At 50.3% G+C, this 19,553-nt stretch overlaps 1 protein-coding gene across 2 annotated transcripts in view; it reads left to right on the top strand.

Annotated features, from left to right (window-relative positions):
* Positions 1-1,111: 1,111 nt before the first annotated feature.
* slc44a1b (solute carrier family 44 member 1b) overlaps positions 1,112-19,553 on the top strand; it is a gene marked incomplete at its 5' end in the record, with an annotated part of 28,517 nt that continues 10,075 nt past the window's right edge. For both annotated transcript variants that reach the window (XM_032508799.1, XM_032508798.1), the window contains 7 exon segments: positions 1,112-1,201; positions 6,044-6,186; positions 14,280-14,416; positions 15,769-15,862; positions 16,851-17,020; positions 17,763-17,852; positions 17,948-18,102. In XM_032508799.1, the coding sequence (XP_032364690.1) occupies positions 1,112-1,201; positions 6,044-6,186; positions 14,280-14,416; positions 15,769-15,862; positions 16,851-17,020; positions 17,763-17,852; positions 17,948-18,102 (879 nt within the window).

Below are 19,553 nucleotides of genomic sequence, written 5' to 3' on the forward strand. Positions count from 1 at the left end.
AGGAAGTGTGTGTGCCGGACATATCCTCGGCCCCCCCGGTTGCTCGGTACCGACAGACAGTAGCATGCTCAGCGGACCGGGCCGCTCAATCTGACCCTCGGAACCGTCTCCGCTCCGGGCTCGAGACGCCGCCGCTGCTGCTGAGCTGAGGCTCCGCGAGGCTCCGTGAGGCTCCGCGAGGCTCCGGGCACGGGCCACCCTGACTGCAATGGGATGCTGCGGTAGCGCGGAGGTAAGAACGGCACGGCACGGCCCGGTTCAGTACCGTCCTCAATGCCCGAGTGCCCTTCTCGGTTTATTTTACCGTGAAAGAGACACCGGTCCCGGGGAAGCAGAGAGGGCCGAGCTGGGATTAAAGCCAGGAGATGTAACGGTAATCCAATTATAGCTTCTCCCGGGTTACGGAGGCCTGTTCCCCGCTGCAACGCGCTGCTGTGTGGGTCTGATTAGCGGTGGAAACCGGGCCTGAGGGCGGGCCCTTCCCGGTCCGGTGCGGCCCGGCCCGGCCCGGACCGGCAGGGCCGGTGTGACCGTGTACCTCCATGTAAATAATCACTACTTTTAGCGTGTATAGAGCAGCATATCTCCACCAGACTCCATGTAAATAATCACTACTTTTAGTGTGTATAGAGCAGCATATCTCCACCAGACTCCATGTAAATAATCACTACTTTTAGCGTGTATAGAGCAGCGCATCTCCACCAGACTCCATGTAAATAATCACTACTTTTAGCGTGTATAGAGCAGCGTATCTCCACCAGACTCCATGTAAATAATCACTACTTTTAGCGTGTATAGAGCAGCGTATCTCCACCAGACTCCATGTAAATAATCACTACTTTTAGCGTGTATAGAGCAGCATATCTCCACCAGACTCCATGTAAATAATCACTACTTTTAGTGTGTATAGAGCAGCATATCTCCACCAGACTCCATGTAAATAATCACTACTTTTAGTGTGTATAGAGCAGCATATCTCCACCAGACTCCATGTAAATAATCACTACTTTTAGCGTGTATAGAGCAGCATATCTCCACCAGACTCCATGTAAATAATCACTACTACACCGGTTCCTGGTGTGACCGTGTCTGTGTGTTGTTGTTGTTTCAGAGGACAAAGAGAGAATGGAGACCGCTGGAGGACCGGAGCTGCACCGATCTACCCTGGTTCCTGCTCTTTGCTGTCTTCTGCGTCGGCATGGTAACCACCAGCAGCTCTGATATACACCTTAAAATATCTCATTATACCTAATAACTCTATATAGACCTCTAAAGGTCTCTAACCTGTCTCTCTCTAACCTGTCTCTCTCTAACCTGTCTCTCTCTAACCTGTCTCTCTCTAACCTGTCTCTCTCTAACCTGTCTATCTGACCTGTCTGTCTCCATCCTGTTTGTCTGACCTGTCTGTCTGACCTGTCTCTCCATCCTGTCTGTCTGTCTGTCTGACCTGTCTGTCTGACCTGTCTGTCTGTCTGACCTGTCTGTCTGACCTGTCTGTCTCTGACCTGTCTGTCTCTGACTTGTCTGTCTGACCTGTCTGTCTGTCTGACCTGTCTGTCTCTGACCTGTTTGTCTCCATCCTGTCTGTCTGTCTGTCTGTCTGTCTCCCTCCTTTCTGTCTCTTACCTGTCTCTCTGACCTGTATGTCTGACCTGTCTATCTGACCTGTCAGTCTCTGACCTGTCTGTCTCTGACCTGTCTGTCTCCATCCTGTCTGTCTGACCTGTCTGTCTCTGACCTGTCTCTCTGACTTGTCTGTCTGTCTCTGACCTGTCTGACCGGTCTGACCTGTCTCTCTGACCTGTCTGACCTGTCTGTCTCTGACCTGTCTCTCTGACCTGTCTGTCTGACCTGTCTGTCTGTCTGTCTGACCTTTCTGACCTGTCTGTCTGTCTCTCTGTCTATCTCTGACCTACCTGTCTGTCTCTGACCTGTCTATCTGTCTGTCCCTGACCTGTCTCTCCATCCTGTCTGTCTGTCTGTCTGACCTGTCTGTCTGACCTGTCTGTCTCTGACCTGTCTGTCTCTGACTTGTCTCTCTGACCTGTCTCTCCATCCTGTCTGTCTGTCTGTCTGACCTGTCTGTCTCTGACCTGTCTGTCTCTGACCTGTCTCTCTGACCTGTATGTCTGACCTGTCTGTCTCTGACCTGTCTGTCTCTGACCTGTCTATCTGACCTGTCTGTCTCTGACCTGTCTGCCTGTCTGACCTGTCTCTCTGACCTGTCTGTCTGACCTGTCTGTCTGTCTGTCTCTGACCTGTTTGTCTCCATCCTGTCTGACCTGTCTGTCTGTCTGACCTGTCTGTCTGACCTGTCTGTCTCTGACCTGTCTGTCTCTGACTTGTCTCTCTGACCTGTCTCTCTGACCTGTCTGTCTGACCTGTCTGTCTCTGACCTGTTTGTCTCCATCCTGTCTGTCTGTCTGTCTCCTTTCTGTCTCTTACCTGTCTCTCTGACCTGTATGTCTGACCTGTCTATCTGACCTGTCAGTCTCTGACCTGTCCGTCTGACCTGTCTGTCTCTGACCTGTCTGTCTCCATCCTGTCTGTTTGACCTGTCTGTCTCTGACCTGTCTTTCTGACTTGTCTGTCTGTCTCTGACCTGTCTGACCGGTCTGACCTGTCTCTCTGACCTGTCTGACCTGTCTGTCTCTGACCTGTCTCTCTGACCTGTCTGTCTGTCTGACCTGTCTGTCTCTCTGACCTGTCTGTCTCTCTGACCTGTCTGTCTGACCTGTCTGTCTGACCTGTCTGTCTGACCTGTCTGTCTGTCTGTCTGACCTGTCTGTCTGTCTGTCTCTCTGTCTGTCTCTGACCTACTTGTCTGTCTCTGACCTGTCTATCTGTCTGTCCCTGACCTGTCTCTCCATCCTGTCTGTCTCTCTGACCTGTCTGCCTACCTGTCTGTCTCTGACCTGTCTCTCTGACCTGTCTGTCTCTGACCTGTCTGTCTGACCTGTCTGTCTGTCTCTCTGTCTGTCTGACCTGTCTCTCTGACCTGTCTGTCTCTGACCTGTCTGTCTGACCTGTCTGCCTACCTGTCTGTCTCTGACCTGTCTCTCTGACCTGTCTGTCTGTCTGACCTGTCTGCCTACCTGTCTGTCTCTGACCTGTCTCTCTGACCTGTCTGTCTGTCTCTCTGTCTGTCTGACCTGTCTGTCTGACCTGTCTGCATACCTGTCTGTCTCTGACCTGTCTGTCTCTGACCTGTCTGTCTGACCTGTCTGTCTGTCTCTCTGTCTGTCTGACCTGTCTGCATACCTGTCTGTCTCTGACCTTTCTGTCTCTGACCTGTCTGTCTGACCTGTCTGACCTGTCTGTCTGACCTGTCTGTCTGTCTCTCTGTCTGCCTACCTGTCTGTCTCTGACCTGTCTCTCTGACCTGTCTGTCTGTCTCTCTGTCTGTCTGACCTGTCTGTCTGACCTGTCTGCCTACCTGTCTGTCTCTGACCTGTCTGTCTCTGACCTGTCTGTCTGACCTGTCTGTCTCTGACCTGTCTGTCTGACCTGTCTGTCTGTCTCTCTGTCTGTCTGACCTGTCTCTCTGACCTGTCTGTCTGTCTGTCTGTCTGACCTGTCTGTCTGACCTGTCTGCCTGTCTCTCTGTCTCTCTGTCTGTCTGACCTGTCTGTCTGACCTGTCTGTCTGACCTGTCTGTCTGACCTGTCTGTCTGTCTCTCTGTCTGTCTGACCTGTCTCTCTGACCTGTCTGTCTGTCTGACCTGTCTGTCTGACCTGTCTGTCTGACCTGCCTGTCTCCCTGTCTGTCTGACCTGTCTGTCTGACTTGCCTGTCTCCCTGTCTGTCTGACCTGTCTGTCTGTCTGTCTGCCTGTCTGTCTGACCTGTCTGTCTGACCTGTCTGTCTGCCTGTCTGTCTGACCTGTCTGCCTGTCTGTCTCCCTGTCTGTCTGACCTGTCTGCCTGTCTGTCTGACCTGTCTCCCTGTCTGTCTCTCTGTCTGTCTGACCTGTCTGCCTGTCTGTCTGACCTGTCTGTCTGACCTGTCTGTCTCTCTGTCTGTCTGTCTCTCTGTCTGTCTGACCTGTCTGCCTGTCTGTCTGCCTGTCTGTCTGACCTGTCTGTCTGACCTGTCTGACCTGTCTGTCTCTGACCTGTCTGTCTGACCTGTCTGTCTGTCTCTCTGTCTGTCTGACCTGTCTCTCTGACCTGTCTGTCTGTCTGTCTGTCTGACCTGTCTGTCTGACCTGTCTGCCTGTCTCTCTGTCTCTCTGTCTGTCTGACCTGTCTGTCTGACCTGTCTGTCTGACCTGTCTGTCTGTCTCTCTGTCTCTCTGTCTGTCTGACCTGTCTCTCTGACCTGTCTGTCTGTCTGACCTGTCTGTCTGACCTGTCTGTCTGACCTGCCTGTCTCCCTGCCTGTCTGACCTGTCTGTCTGTCTGTCTGTCTGACCTGTCTGTCTGCCTGTCTGTCTGACCTGTCTGCCTGTCTGTCTCCCTGTCTGTCTGACCTGTCTGCCTGTCTGTCTGACCTGTCTCCCTGTCTGTCTGTCTCTCTGTCTGCCTGTCTCCCTGTCTGTCTGACCTGTCTGACCTGTCTGTCTCCTGTCTGTCTGACCTGTTGCCTGTCTGTCTCCCTGTCTGTCTGACCTGTCTGTCTGCTGTCTGTGCCTGTCTGTCTCTCTGTCTGTCTGACCTGTCTGCCTGTCTGTCTGTCTCCCTGTCTGTCTGACCTGTCTGCCTGTCTGTCTGCCTGTCTGTCTCTCTGTCTGTCTGACCTGCCTGTCTGTCTGTCTGTCTCCCTGTCTGTCTGACATGTCTGCCTGTCTGTCTCCCTGTCTGTCTGACCTGTCTGCCTGTCTGTCTGCCTGTCTGTCTCCCTGTCTGTCTGACCTGTCTGACCTGTTGACCTGTCTGTCTCCCTGTCTGCCTGTCTGTCTCCCTGTCTGTCTGACCTGTCTGACCTGTCTGTCTGTCTGTCTGACCTGTCTGTCTCCCTGTCTCCCTGTCTGTCTGCCTGTCTGTCTCCCTGTCTGCCTGTCTGTCTGACCTGTCTGCCTGTCTGTCTCCCTGTCTGTCTGACCTGTCTGCCTGTCTGTCTCCCTGTCTGTCTACCTGTCTGTCTGTCTGTCTGACCTGTCTGTCTGACCTGCCTGTCTGTCTGCCTGTCTGTCTCCCTGTCTGTCTGACCTGTCTGCCTGTCTGTCTCCCTGTCTGTCTGACCTGTCTGCCTGTCTGTCTCCCTGTCTGTCTGTCTGTCTGTCTGTCTGTCTGTCTGACCTGTCTCCCTGTCTGTCTGCCTGTCTGTCTGCCTGTCTGTCTCCCTGTCTGTCTGACCTGTCTGCCTGTCTGTCTCCCTGTCTGTCTGACCTGTCTCCCTGTCTGTCTCCCTGTCTGCCTGTCTGTCTCCCTGTCTGTCTGACCTGTCTGCCTGTCTGTCTCCCTGTCTGTCTGACCTGTCTGCCTGTCTGTCTCCCTGTCTGTCTACCTGTCTGTCTGTCTGTCTGACCTGTCTGTCTGACCTGTCTGACCTGTCTGTCTGCCTGTCTGTCTGCCTGTCTGTCTCCCTGTCTGTCTGCCTGTCTGTCTCCCTGTCTGTCTGACCTGTCTGCCTGTCTGTCTCCCTGTCTGTCTGTCTGTCTGACCTGTCTCCCTGTCTTTCTGCCTGTCTGTCTCCCTGTCTGTCTGACCTGTCTGCCTGTCTGTCTCCCTGTCTGTCTGACCTGTCTGTCTGTCTGTCTGACCTGTCTCCCTGTCTGTCTGACCTGTCTGCCTGTCTGTCTCCCTGTCTGTCTGACCTGTCTGTCTGTCTGTCTGTCTGACCTGTCTCCCTGTCTGTCTCCCTGTCTGTCTGACCTGTCTGCCTGTCTGTCTCCCTGTCTGTCTGACCTGTCTGTCTGTCTGTCTGTCTGACCTGTCTCCCTGTCTGTCTGACCTGTCTGTCTGTCTGTCTGTCTGACCTGTCTCCCTGTCTGTCTCCCTGTCTGTCTGACCTGTCTGCCTGTCTGTCTCCCTGTCTGTCTGACCTGTCTGCCTGTCTGTCTCCCTGTCTGTCTGACCTGTCTGCCTGTCTGTCCCTCCAGGGTAGTATCTGTGGGTTCAGCGTGGTGACGGGTGGAGCGGCCCGCCTCGTCTCCGGCTACGACAGCTACGGGAACACCTGCGGTCGCCGTAACGACCCGATCGCAGGGGTCCGGCTCAGCGGATTGGACCACACCGACAGGAAGTAGGTCCCCCCCCCCACCACCACACCGACAGAATAGGTCCCCCCCCCCACACCACAACCGACAGGCAGAAGTAGGTCCCCCCCCCCACACCACACCGACAGGAAGTAGGTCCCCCCCACACACACCGACAGGAAGTAGGTCCCCCCCACACCATACCGACAGGAAGTAGGTCCCCCCCCCACACCACACCGACAGGAAGTAGGTCCCCCCCCACCACACACCGACAGGAAGTAGTCCCCCCCACACCACACCGACAGGAAGTAGGTCCCCCCCACATATATATATATAATATATATATATATATATATATATATATAAAAAGCAGAAATGATGAATTATTGTGACTAATAGATAATAATCAGAGGAATCCAGTTTGTAGTAATTTGGTTAAAAAGAAACTGAGGTTTCAGATAGAGACATTTACCAAAGGACACAGAATGTTGTTGTAGTAGAAGAAGAAGAGTGGAGACGTTGTGTTCAGGGACTCGGGACGTCAGAAACACAAAGTAAAGTTTTATTTTCTGTGTTTCGTTGTTTTTTAACACGTTTTTATCACTTTCTGTGTTTCAAAAAACGAACATTTGACAAGTTTTCTTTGATGAAGTTTCTCTTTTTTTGACCTTTGACCTTTTTTTTCCACTGTTGCAACCCTGTAACATAGAGGCTTTTAATCTGAAGGTCTGGGGTTTCCTGCAGGTTTGTGTTCTTCCTGGACCCCTGTAACATAGAGGCTTTTAATCTGAAGGTCTGGTGTTTCCTGCAGGTTTGTGTTCTTCCTGGACCCCTGTAACATAGAGGCTTTTAATCTGAAGGTCTGGGGTTTCCTGCAGGTTTGTGTTCTTCCCGGACCCCTGTAACATAGAGGCTTTTAATCTGAAGGTCTGGGGTTTCCTGCAGGTTTGTGTTCTTCCTGGACCCCTGTAACATAGAGGCTTTTAATCTGAAGGTCTGGGGTTTCCTGCAGGTTTGTGTTCTTCCTGGACCCCTGTAACATAGAGGCTTTTAATCTGAAGGTCTGGTGTTTCCTGCAGGTTTGTGTTCTTCCTGGACCCATGTAACATAGAGGCTTTTAATCTGAAGGTCTGGTGTTTCCTGCAGGTTTGTGTTATTCCCGGACCCCTGTAACATAGAGGCTTTTAATCTGAAGGTCTGGGGTTTCCTGCAGTTTTGTGTTCTTCCTGGACCCCTGTAACATAGAGGCTTTTAATCTGAAGGTCTGGTGTTTCCTGCAGGTTTGTGTTCTTCCTGGACCCCTGTAACATAGAGGCTTTTAATCTGAAGGTCTGGGGTTTCCTGCAGGTTGTGTTCTTCCCGGACCCCTGTAACATAGAGGCTTTTAATCTGAAGGTCTGGGGTTTCCTGCAGGTTTGTGTTCTTCCTGGACCCTGTAACATAGAGGCTTTTAATCTGAAGGTCTGGGGTTTCCTGCAGGTTTGTGTTCTTCCTGGACCCTGTAACATAGAGGCTTTTAATCTGAAGGTCTGGTGTTTCCTGCAGGTTTGTGTTCTTCCTGGACCCATGTAACATAGAGGCTTTAATCTGAAGGTCTGGTGTTTCCTGCAGGTTTGGGTTCTTCCCGGACCCCTGTAACATAGAGCTTTTAATCTGAAGGTCTGGGTTTCCTGCAGGTTTGTGTTCTTCCCGACCCCTGTAACATAGAGGCTTTTAATCTGAAGGTCTGGTGTTTCCTGCAGGTTTGTGTTCTTCCTGGACCCCTGTAACATAGAGGCTTTTAATCTGAAGGTCTGGTGTTTCCTGCAGGTTTGTGTTCTTCCTGGACCCATGTAACATAGAGGCTTTTAATCTGAAGGTCTGGTGTTTCCTGCAGGTTTGTGTTTTCCCGGACCCCTGTAACATAGAGGCTTTTAATCTGAAGGTCTGGGGTTTCCTGCAGGTTTGTGTTCTTCCTGGACCCCTGTAACATAGAGGCTTTTAATCTGAAGGTCTGGTGTTTCCTGCAGGTTTGTGTTTCTTCCTGGACCCTGTAACATAGAGGCTTTTAATCTGAAGGTCTGGTGTTTCCTGCAGGTTTGTGTTATTCCCGGACCCCTGTAACATAGAGGCTTTTAATCTGAAGGTCTGGGGTTTCCTGCAGTTTGTGTTCTTCCTGGACCCCTGTAACATAGAGGCTTTTAATCTGAAGGTCTGGTGTTTCCTGCAGTTTGTGTTCTTCCTGGACCCCTGTAACATAGAGGCTTTTAATCTGAAGGTCTGGGGTTTCCTGCAGGTTTGTGTTCTTCCCGGACCCCTGTAACATAGAGGCTTTTAATCTGAAGGTCTGGGGTTTCCTGCAGGTTTGTGTTCTTCCTGGACCCCTGTAACATAGAGGCTTTTAATCTGAAGGTCTGGGGTTTCCTGCAGGTTTGTGTTCTTCCTGGACCCCTGTAACATAGAGGCTTTTAATCTGAAGGTCTGGTGTTTCCTGCAGTTTGTGTTCTTCCTGGACCCATGTAACATAGAGGCTTTTAATCTGAAGGTCTGGTGTTTCCTGCAGGTTTATGTTATCCCGGACCCTGTAACATAGAGGCTTTTAATCTGAAGGTCTGGGGTTTCCTGCAGTTTTGTGTTCTTCCTGGACCCCTGTAACATAGAGGCTTTTAATCTGAAGGTCTGGGGTTTCCTGCAGGTTTGTGTTCTTCCCGGACCCCTGTAACATAGAGGCTTTTAATCTGAAGGTCTGGGTTTCCTGCAGGTTGTGTTCTTCCTGGACCCCTGTAACATAGAGGCTTTTAATCTGAAGGTCTGGGGTTTCCTGCAGGTTTGTGTTCTTCCCGGACCCTGTAACATAGAGGCTTTTAATCTGAAGGTCTGGTGTTTCCTGCAGGTTTGTGTTCTTCCTGGACCCCTGTAACATAGAGGCTTTTAATCTGAAGGTCTGGTGTTTCCTGCAGGTTGTGTTCTTCCTGGACCCATGTAACATAGAGGCTTTTAATCTGAAGGTCTGGTGTTTCCTGCAGGTTTGTGTTATTCCCGGACCCCTGTAACATAGAGGCTTTTAATCTGAAGGTCTGGGGTTTCCTGCAGTTTTGTGTTCTTCCTGGACCCCTGTAACATAGAGGCTTTTAATCTGAAGGTCTGGGGTTTCCTGCAGGTTTGTGTTCTTCCCGGACCCCTGTAACATAGAGGCTTTTAATCTGAAGGTCTGGTGTTTCCTGCAGGTTTGTGTTCTTCCTGGACCCCTGTAACATAGAGGCTTTTAATCTGAAGGTCTGGTGTTTCCTGCAGGTTTGTGTTCTTCCTGGACCCATGTAACATAGAGGCTTTTAATCTGAAGGTCTGGTGTTTCCTGCAGGTTTGTGTTATTCCCGGACCCCTGTAACATAGAGGCTTTTAATCTGAAGGTCTGGGGTTTCCTGCAGTTTTGTGTTCTTCCCGGACCCCTGTAACATAGAGGCTTTTAATCTGAAGGTCTGGTGTTTCCTGCAGGTTTGTGTTCTTCCTGGACCCCTGTAACATAGAGGCTTTTAATCTGAAGGTCTGGTGTTTCCTGCAGGTTTGTGTTCTTCCTGGACCCCTGTAACATAGAGGCTTTTAATCTGAAGGTCTGGTGTTTCCTGCAGGTTTGTGTTTTCCCGGACCCCTGTAACATAGAGGCTTTTAATCTGAAGGTCTGGGGTTTCCTGCAGTTTTGTGTTCTTCCTGGACCCCTGTAACATAGAGGCTTTTATCTGAAGGTCTGGGTTTCCTGCAGGTTTGTGTTCTTCCTGGACCCCTGTAACATAGAGGCTTTTAATCTGAAGGTCTGGGGTTTCCTGCAGGTTTGTGTTCTTCCTGGACCCCTGTAACATAGAGGCTTTTAATCTGAAGGTCTGGGGTTTCCTGCAGGTTTGTGTTCTTCCTGGACCCCTGTAACATAGAGGCTTTTAATCTGAAGGTCTGGGGTTTCCTGCAGGTTTGTGTTCTTCCTGGACCCCTGTAACATAGAGGCTTTTAATCTGAAGGTCTGGTGTTTCCTGCAGGTTTGTGTTCTTCCTGGACCCCTGTAACATAGAGGCTTTTAATCTGAAGGTCTGGGGTTTCCTGCAGGTTTGTGTTCTTCCTGGACCCCTGTAACATAGAGGCTTTTAATCTGAAGGTCTGGGGTTTCCTGCAGGTTTGTGTTCTTCCTGGACCCCTGTAACATAGAGGCTTTTAATCTGAAGGTCTGGGGTTTCCTGCAGGTTTGTGTTCTTCCTGGACCCCTGTAACATAGAGGCTTTTAATCTGAAGGTCTGGGTTTCCTGCAGGTTTGTGTTCTTCCCGGACCCCTGTCACATAGAGGCTTTTAATCTGAAGGTCTGGGGTTTCCTGCAGGTTTGTGTTTTTCCTGGACCCCTGTAACATAGAGGCTTTTAATCTGAAGGTCTGGGGTTTCCTGCAGGTTTGTGTTCTTCCTGGACCCCTGTAACATAGAGGCTTTTAATTTGAAGGTCTGGGGTTTCCTGCAGGTTTGTGTTCTTCCGGACCCCTGTAACATAGAGGCTTTTAATCTGAAGGTCTGGGGTTTCCTGCAGGTTTGTGTTCTTCCGGGACCCCTGTAACATAGAGGCTTTTAATCTGAAGGTCTGGGGTTTCCTGCAGGTTTTGTTCTTCCCGGACCCCTGTAACATAGAGGCTTTTAATCTGAAGGTCTGGGGTTTCCTGCAGGTTTGTGTTCTCCTGGACCCCTGTAACATAGAGGCTTTTAATCTGAAGGTCTGGGGTTTCCTGCAGGTTTGTGTTCTTCCTGGACCCCTGTAACATAGAGGCTTTTAATCTGAAGGTCTGGTGTTTCCTGCAGGTTTGTGTTCTTCCTGGACCCCTGTAACATAGAGGCTTTTAATCTGAAGGTCTGGGGTTTCCTGCAGGTTTGTGTTCTTCCCGGACCCCTGTCACATAGAGGCTTTTAATCTGAAGGTCTGGTGTTTCCTGCAGGTTTGTGTTCTTCCCGGACCCCTGTCACATTGAGAATTTAATCTGAAGCTCTGGGTTTCCTGCAGGTTTGTGTTCCTGGACCCTGTAACATAGAGGCTTTTAATCTGAAGGTCTGGTGTTTCCTGCAGGTTTGTGTTCTTCCTGGGCCCCTGTCACATAGAGGCTTTTAATCTGAAGGTCTGGGGTTTCCGGCAGGTTTGTGTTCTTCTGGACCCCTGTAACATAGAGGCTTTTAATCTGAAGGTCTGGGGTTTCCTGCAGGTTTGTGTTCTTCCTGGACCCTGTAACATAGAGGCTTTTAATCTGAAGGTCTGGGGTTTCCTGCAGGTTTTGTGTTCTTCTGGACCCTGTAACATAGAGGCTTTTAATCTGAAGGTCTGATGTTTCCTACAGGTTTGTGTTCTTCCTGGACCCCTGTAACATAGAGGCTTTTAATCTGAAGGTCTAGGGTTTCCTGCAGGTTTGTGTTCTTCCTGGACCCCTGTACATAGAGGCTTTTAATCTGAAGGTCTGGTGTTTCCTGCAGGTTTGTGTTCTTCCCGGACCCCTGTAACATAGAGGCTTTTAATCTGAAGGTCTGGGGTTTCCTGCAGGTTTGTGTTCTTCCTGGACCCATGTAACATAGAGGCTTTTAATCTGAAGGTCTGGGTTTCCTGCAGGTTTGTGTTCTTCCCGGACCCCTGTCACATAGAGGCTTTTAATCTGAAGGTCTGGGGTTTCCTGCAGGTTTGTCTTCTTCCTGGACCCCTGTAACATAGAGGCTTTAATCTGAAGGTCTGGGTTTCCTGCAGGTTTGTGTTCTTCCTGGACCCCTGTAACATAGAGGCTTTTAATCTGAAGGTCTGGTGTTTCCTGCAGGTTTGTGTTCTTCCTGGACCCTGTAACATAGAGGCTTTTAATCTGAAGGTCTGGGGTTTCCTGCAGGTTTGTGTTCTTCCCGGACCCCTGTAACATAGAGGCTTTTAATCTGAAGGTCTGGGGTTTCCTGCAGGTTTGTGTTCTTCCTGGACCCCTGTAACATAGAGGCTTTTAATCTGAAGGTCTGGGGTTTCCTGCAGGTTTGGGTTCTTCCTGGACCCCTGTAACATAGAGGCTTTTAATCTGAAGGTCTGGGGTTTCCTGCAGGTTTGTGTTCTTCCTGGACCCCTGTAACATAGAGGCTTTTAATCTGAAGGTCTGATGTTTCCTGCAGGTTTGTGTTCTTCCTGGACCCCTGTAACATAGAGGCTTTTAATCTGAAGGTCTGGTGTTTCCTGCAGGTTTGTGTTCTTCCTGGACCCCTGTAACATAGAGGCTTTTAATCTGAAGGTCTGGGGTTTCCTGCAGGTTTGTGTTCTTCCTGGACCTCTGTAACATAGAGGCTTTTAATCTGAAGGTCTGGGGTTTCCTGCAGGTTTGTGTTCTTCCTGGACCCCTGTCACATAGAGGCTTTTAATCTGAAGGTCTGGTGTTTCCTGCAGGTTTGTGTTCTTCCTGGACCCCTGTAACATAGAGGCTTTTAATCTGAAGGTCTGGGGTTTCCTGCAGGTTTGTGTTCTTCCTGGGCCCCTGTCACAAAGAGGCTTTTAATCTGAAGGTCTGGGGTTTCCGGCAGGTTTGTGTTCTTCCTGGACCCCTGTAACATAGAGGCTTTTAATCTGAAGGTCTGATGTTTCCTGCAGGTTTGTGTTCTTCCTGGACCCCTGTAACATAGAGGCTTTTAATCTGAAGGTCTGGGGTTTCCTGCAGGTTTGTGTTCTTCCTGGACCCCTGTCACATAGAGGCTTTTAATCTGAAGGTCTGATGTTTCCTGCAGGTTTGTGTTCTTCCTGGACCCCTGTAACATAGAGGCTTTTAATCTGAAGGTCTGGTGTTTCCTGCAGGTTTGTGTTCTTCCTGGACCCCTGTCACATAGAGGCTTTTAATCTGAAGGTCTGGTGTTTCCTGCAGGTTTGTGTTCTTCCTGGACCCCTGTAACATAGAGGCTTTTAATCTGAAGGTCTGGTGTTTCCTGCAGGTTTGTGTTCTTCCTGGACCCCTGTCACATAGAGGCTTTTAATCTGAAGGTCTGGTGTTTCCTGCAGGTTTGTGTTCTTCCTGGACCCCTGTAACATAGAGGCTTTTAATCTGAAGGTCTGGTGTTTCCTGCAGGTTTGTGTTCTTCCTGGACCTCTGTAACATAGAGGCTTTTAATCTGAAGGTCTGGTGTTTCCTGCAGGTTTGTGTTCTTCCTGGACCCCTGTCACATAGAGGCTTTTAATCTGAAGGTCTGGTGTTCCTGCAGGTTTGTGTTCTTCCTGGACCCCTGTAACATAGAGGCTTTTAATCTGAAGGTCTGGGGTTTCCTGCAGGTTTGTGTTCTTCCTGGGCCCCTGTCACAAAGAGGCTTTTTAATCTGAAGGTCTGGGGTTTCCTGCAGGTTTGTGTTCTTCCTGGACCCCTGTAACATAGAGGCTTTTATCTGAAGGTCTGGGGTTTCCTGCAGGTTTGTGTTCTTCCTGGACCCCTGTAACATAGAGGCTTTTAATCTGAAGGTCTGATGTTTCCTGCAGGTTTGTGTTCTTCCTGGACCCCTGTCACATAGAGGCTTTTAATCTGAAGGTCTGATGTTTCCTGCAGGTTTGTGTTCTTCCTGGACCCCTGTAACATAGAGGCTTTTAATCTGAAGGTCTGGTGTTTCCTGCAGGTTTGTGTTCTTCCTGGACCCCTGTCACATAGAGGCTTTTAATCTGAAGGTCTGGTGTTTCCTGCAGGTTTGTGTTCTTCCTGGACCCCTGTAACATAGAGGCTTTTAATCTGAAGGTCTGGTGTTTCCTGCAGGTTTGTGTTCTTCCTGGACCCCTGTCACATAGAGCTTTTAATCTGAAGGTCTGTGTTTCCTGCAGGTTTGTGTTCTTCCTGGACCCCTGTAACATAGAGGCTTTTAATCTGAAGGTCTGATGTTTCCTGCAGGTTTGTGTTCTTCCTGGACCCCTGTAACATAGAGGCTTTTAATCTGAAGGTCTGGGGTTTCCTGCAGGTTTGTGTTCTTCCTGGACCCCTGTAACATAGAGGCTTTTAATCTGAAGGTCTGGTGTTTCCTGCAGGTTTGTGTTCTTCCTGGACCCCTGTAACATAGAGGCTTTTAATCTGAAGGTCTGGTGTTTCCTGCAGGTTTGTGTTCTTCCTGGACCCCTGTAACATAGAGGCTTTTAATCTGAAGGTCTGGGGTTTCCTGCAGGTTTGTGTTCTTCCTGGACCCCTGTAACATCGACATCGTGCAGAGGAAGATCCGCTCGCTGGCGCTCTGTGTGTCTCTGTGTCCCGGCGAGGAACTCGCAACCTACCAGGACCTGAAGAGGTTCGCCATGCTCAACGGTGAGTCAGCAAGCCGTGACATCACAGAGGCTGGGGAGACGGGGCTGATGGGAAATGGAGTCTGGAGACTAGAGTACATAGAAGATCTCTCACATCTAAGCTTCTACACTTTAAACACGTTAGTCTTGGTTTTAATGATATTTTTAGGAGGGGGAGGGGGGGAATAGGGTTATGGGGAAATAAGGAGGGGGGATGGGTTGGATGGGGGCATAGGGGATAGGGAGGGGGGGGGTTATCGGTAGTTGCATTTCAGTGTAACCACGGAGACGCTGGTTCTCCCTCAGCAGGATAAAATTGGACGTGAAAACAGAGACTGACTGACCGTCATTGTGATGATTTCATGTCTGATGCTCTGTGGACACACACACACACACACACCACACAGACACACACACACACAGACACACACACACACACACACACACACACCACACACAGAGACACACACACATCGAGACACACACTCACAGACACACACACACAGACACACACACACACACACACACACACACACACACACACACACACAACACAGAGACACACACACATCGAGACACACACATCACAGACACACACCACACACACACACCACACACACACACACACACACACACAGACACAGAGACACACACACATCGAGACACACACACACACACACACACACACACATTGAGACACACCTCACAGAGACACACACACAAGACAACCACACACACACACACACAACACACACACACCACACAGACACACACACATCGAGACACACTCACAGAGACACACACAGACACACACACACACACACACACACACAGACCCCCGCACCAGAGAAAGTACAGTAACAAAGGCCGTATTAAGGTTTCTGTAACGTCAGTGCCATACACACACACACACACGCGCACACACACACACACACACACACACACACACACACACACACACACACACACGCGCACACACACACACAGCCCCCCCCCCCCCTGAAAGTACAGTAACAAAGGCCGTATTAATGTGTCTGTATCGTCAGTGCCACTCTCTCTGAAACGTGATGGCAGACATGTTGTGTAAGACCAGGTCTCTGTCACAGGCTGACACAGAGCAACCATGCGTTCCTCTTATTTTGTCCACCCCTGTGTCACAGGCTGACACAGAGCAACCATGCGTTCCTCTTATTTTGTCCACCCCTGTGTCACAGGCTGACACAGAGCAACCATGCGTTCCTCTTATTTTGTCCACCCCTGTGTCACAGGCTGACACAGAGCAAGGGGGGGGGGGGTGCAGTGGGTCCCACAGAACGTCAAATCAAAATTCCCTCTCTGTCTCTCTCTCTCTCCCCCTCTCTCTCTCTCTCTCAGGTTCAGAGTTGTGTTCCTACGAGTTAGCAGGTCATAAATATCCCGGACTACCGGAGAGGTTCTCTAAATGTCCCAAACTTCCTGTTCCACCCAGGTACGTCACACCTTTAGCTCCACACCTGTTCCACCCAGGTACGTCACACCTTTAGCTCCACACCTGTTCCACCTGTGTACGTCACACCTTTAGCTCCACACCTGTTCCACCTGTGTACGTCACACCTTTAGCTCCACACCTGTTCCCCCAGGTACGTCACACCTTTAGCTCCACACCTGTTCCACCCAGGTACGTCACACCTTTAGCTCCACACCTGTTCCACCTGTGTACGTCACACCTTTAGCTCCACACCTGTTCCACCTGTGTACGTCACACCTTTAGCTCCACACCTGTTCCCCCAGGTACGTCACACCTTTAGCTCCCCACCTGTTCCACCCAGGTATGTCACACCTTTAGCTCCACACCTGTTCCACCCAGGTACGTCACACCTTTAGCTCCACACCTGTTCCCCCCAGGTACGTCACATCTTAATCTACACACCTGTTCCACCCAGGTACGTCACACCTTTAGCTCCACCCCTGTTTCCCCCAGGTACGTCACACCTTTAGCTCCACACCTGTTCCACCTGTGTACGTCACACCTTTAGCTCCACACCTGTTCCACCTGTGTACGTCACACCTTTAGCTCCACACCTGTTCCACCTGTGTACGTCACACCTTTAGCTCCACACCTGTTCCACCCAGGTACGTCACACCTTTAGCTCCACACCTGTTCCACCTGTGTATGTCACACCTTTAGCTCCACACCTGTCCACCTGTGTACGTCACACCTTTAGCTCCACACCTGTTCCCCCCAGGTACGTCACATCTTAATCTCCACACCTGTTCCATCCAGGTACGTCACACCTTTAGCTCCACACCTGTTCCACCTGTGTACGTCACACCTTTAGCTCCACACCTGTTCCACCTGTGTACGTCACACCTTTAGCTCCACACCTGTTCCCCCCAGATACCTCACACCTTTTAGCTGAACTAAATCCATTTACAGTCTCTATGGTTCCCCTCCACACCTGTACCCCCCCCCCCAGTAAGCCGCTGCCGGTCTTTAACCGCTGCACGCCGCTGGATGTGTCCTGCTACGCCCGCCTGGCGGAGGCCGTGGTGACGTTCGTGGGCGATAACGGCGTTCTGCACCGAGTGGTCGCCGGCGTCGCCGCCAGCAAAGAGATCATCATCGGCCTGTGTGTCCTCGCTCTGGGTGAGAACCTTAAAGGGACAGCTCCCTCCCACCTTCCTTACCTAACCTGTCTGTCTCTCTCTGACCTGTCTGTCTCTGTAACCTGTCTCTCTCTCTAACCTGTCTGTATCTCTTTAACCTGTCTCTTTAACCTGTCTGTCTCTAACCTGTCTGTCTCTCTCTAACCTGTCTCTCTCTGACCTGTCTGTCTCTGTAACCTGTCTCTCTCTCTCAAACCTGTCTGTCTCTCTAACCTGTCTGTCTCTCTAACCTGTCTCTCTCTCTAACCTGTCTGTCTCTAACCTGTCTCTCTCTAACCTGTCTGTCTCTAACCTGTCTGTCTCTCTTTAACCTGTCTGTCTCTAACTTGTCTGTCTCTCTAACCTGTCTGTCTCTAACCTGTCTCTAACCTGTCTCTTTAACCTGTCTCTCTTTAACCTGTCTGTCTATAACCTGTCTGTCTCTCTTTAACCTGTCTCTAACCTGTCTCTCTCTAACCTGTCTCTCTAACCTCTATGTCTCTAACCTGTCTCTCTCCAACCTGTCTGTCTCTCTAACCTCTATGTCTCTAACCTGTCTCTCTCTCTCTAACCTGTCTGTCTCTAACCGGTCTGTCTCTAACCTGTCTCTCTTTAACCTCTCTGTCTCTAACCTGTCTGTCTCTAACCTGTCTCTCTTTAACCTCTCTGTCTCTAACCTGTCTGTCTCTAACCTGTCTCTCTTTAACCTGTCTGTCTCTAACCTGTCTGTCTCTAACCTGCAGGCCTGTCGATGATCCTCATGGTGATCATTCGTTATATCTCGGCGGTCCTCGTCTGGATCCTGACCTCGCTGGTCGTCCTCGGCTCCCTCGGTGAGGTCACTTCCTGTTTCTCCAGCATTCTGATGAGGTCACTTCCTGTGTCTGTGTCTCTGACCTGAGATGTCTGTTGTTGTCTGTTGTCTCAGCGGGGACCAGCGTGCTCTGGTGGCTCTACATCGACCACCGGCTCTACGGGAACGCCACCGCCCCCCCGAGGCCGGAGGAGGGGGGGGGGGCGTCCGTCGGCCGGGACAGCGGCCGGGCGCTGCTGGTCTACGCCGCCGCCGCCTCCGTCTTCACCGTAAGGACACATCATTATATACACAGTGTCCCCTGTCTTCACCGTAAGGACACATCATTATATACACAGTGTCCCCTCGTCTTCACCGTAAGGACACATCATTATATACACAGTGTCCCCGTCTTCACCGTAAGGACACATCATTATATACACAGTGTCCCCGTCTTCACCGTAAGGACACATCATTATATACACAGTGTCCCCTGTCTTCACCGTAAGGACACATCATTATATACACAGTGTCCCCCGTCTTCACCGTAAGGACACATCATTATATACACAGTGTCCCCTGTCTTCACCGTAAGGACACATCATTATATACACAGTGTCCCCTGTCTTCACCGTAAGGACACATCATTATATACACAGTGTCCTCCGTCTTCACCGTAAGGACACATCATATATATACACAGTGTCCCCTGTCTTCACCGTAAGGACACATAATACACACAATACACAGTGTCCCTGTCTTCACCGTAAGGACACATCCTTATATACACGGACAGTGTCCCCTGTGGTCTTCACCGTAAGGACACATCATTATATACACAGTGTCCCCTGTCTTCACCGTAAGGACACATCATTATATACACAGTGTCCCCCGTCTTCACCGTAAGGACACATCGAAAAAATCCATAAAGACTCTACAGCTGATCCAGAATGCTGCAGCACGTGTTCTGACAGGAACCAGGAAAAGAGACCACATCTCTCCTGTTTTAGCTTCTCTGCATTGGCTTCCTGTAAAATCTAGAATAGAATTTAAAATCCTTCTTCTCACCTACAAAGCTCTTCATGGTCAGGCTCCATCTTATCTTAAAGCCTGGGAGAGAACTACGCTCCCAGAGTGCAGGGTTACTGGTGGTTCCTCGAGTCTCTAAAAGTAGAACGGGAGCCAGAGCGTTCAGCTATCAGGCTCCTCTCCTGTGGAACCAGGTTCCAGTCTGGGTCCAGGGACCAGAGCGTTCAGTTATCAGGCTCCTTTCCTGTGGAACCAGGTTCCAGTCTGGGTCCAGGGACCAGAGCGTTCAGTTATCAGGCTCCTTTCCTGTGGAACCAGGTTCCAGTTGGGGTTCAGGAGGCAGACACCGTCTCCACATTTAAGAGTAGGCTTAAGACTTTCCTTTTTGATAAAGCTCATAGTTAGGGCATAGATTGATATTGTTTAGGGAGTGAGGAGTCGCAGCGTCCGCCTAACCCGGCCCACCTGCTTCTCGTCATAGTTGTCTGATTTATCTATCATATAATCAAGAATATAATAAACTAAGGAAAACTTGGCATACAGCCCGATCCAGTTGGGGAGGTTCTAGCCTGATGTGATCCAGTTGGGGAGAGTTCTAGCCTGATGTGATCCGGTTGGGGAGAGTTCTAGCCTGATGTGATCCGGTTGGGGAGAGTTCTAGCCTGATGTGATCCGGTTGGGGAGAGTTCTAGCCAGACCAGGCTCCTCTCTT

This window comes from Etheostoma spectabile, unplaced genomic scaffold (genome assembly GCF_008692095.1).
Source record: "Etheostoma spectabile isolate EspeVRDwgs_2016 unplaced genomic scaffold, UIUC_Espe_1.0 scaffold00009287, whole genome shotgun sequence".
NCBI classification, from domain to species: Eukaryota; Metazoa; Chordata; class Actinopteri; order Perciformes; family Percidae; genus Etheostoma; species Etheostoma spectabile.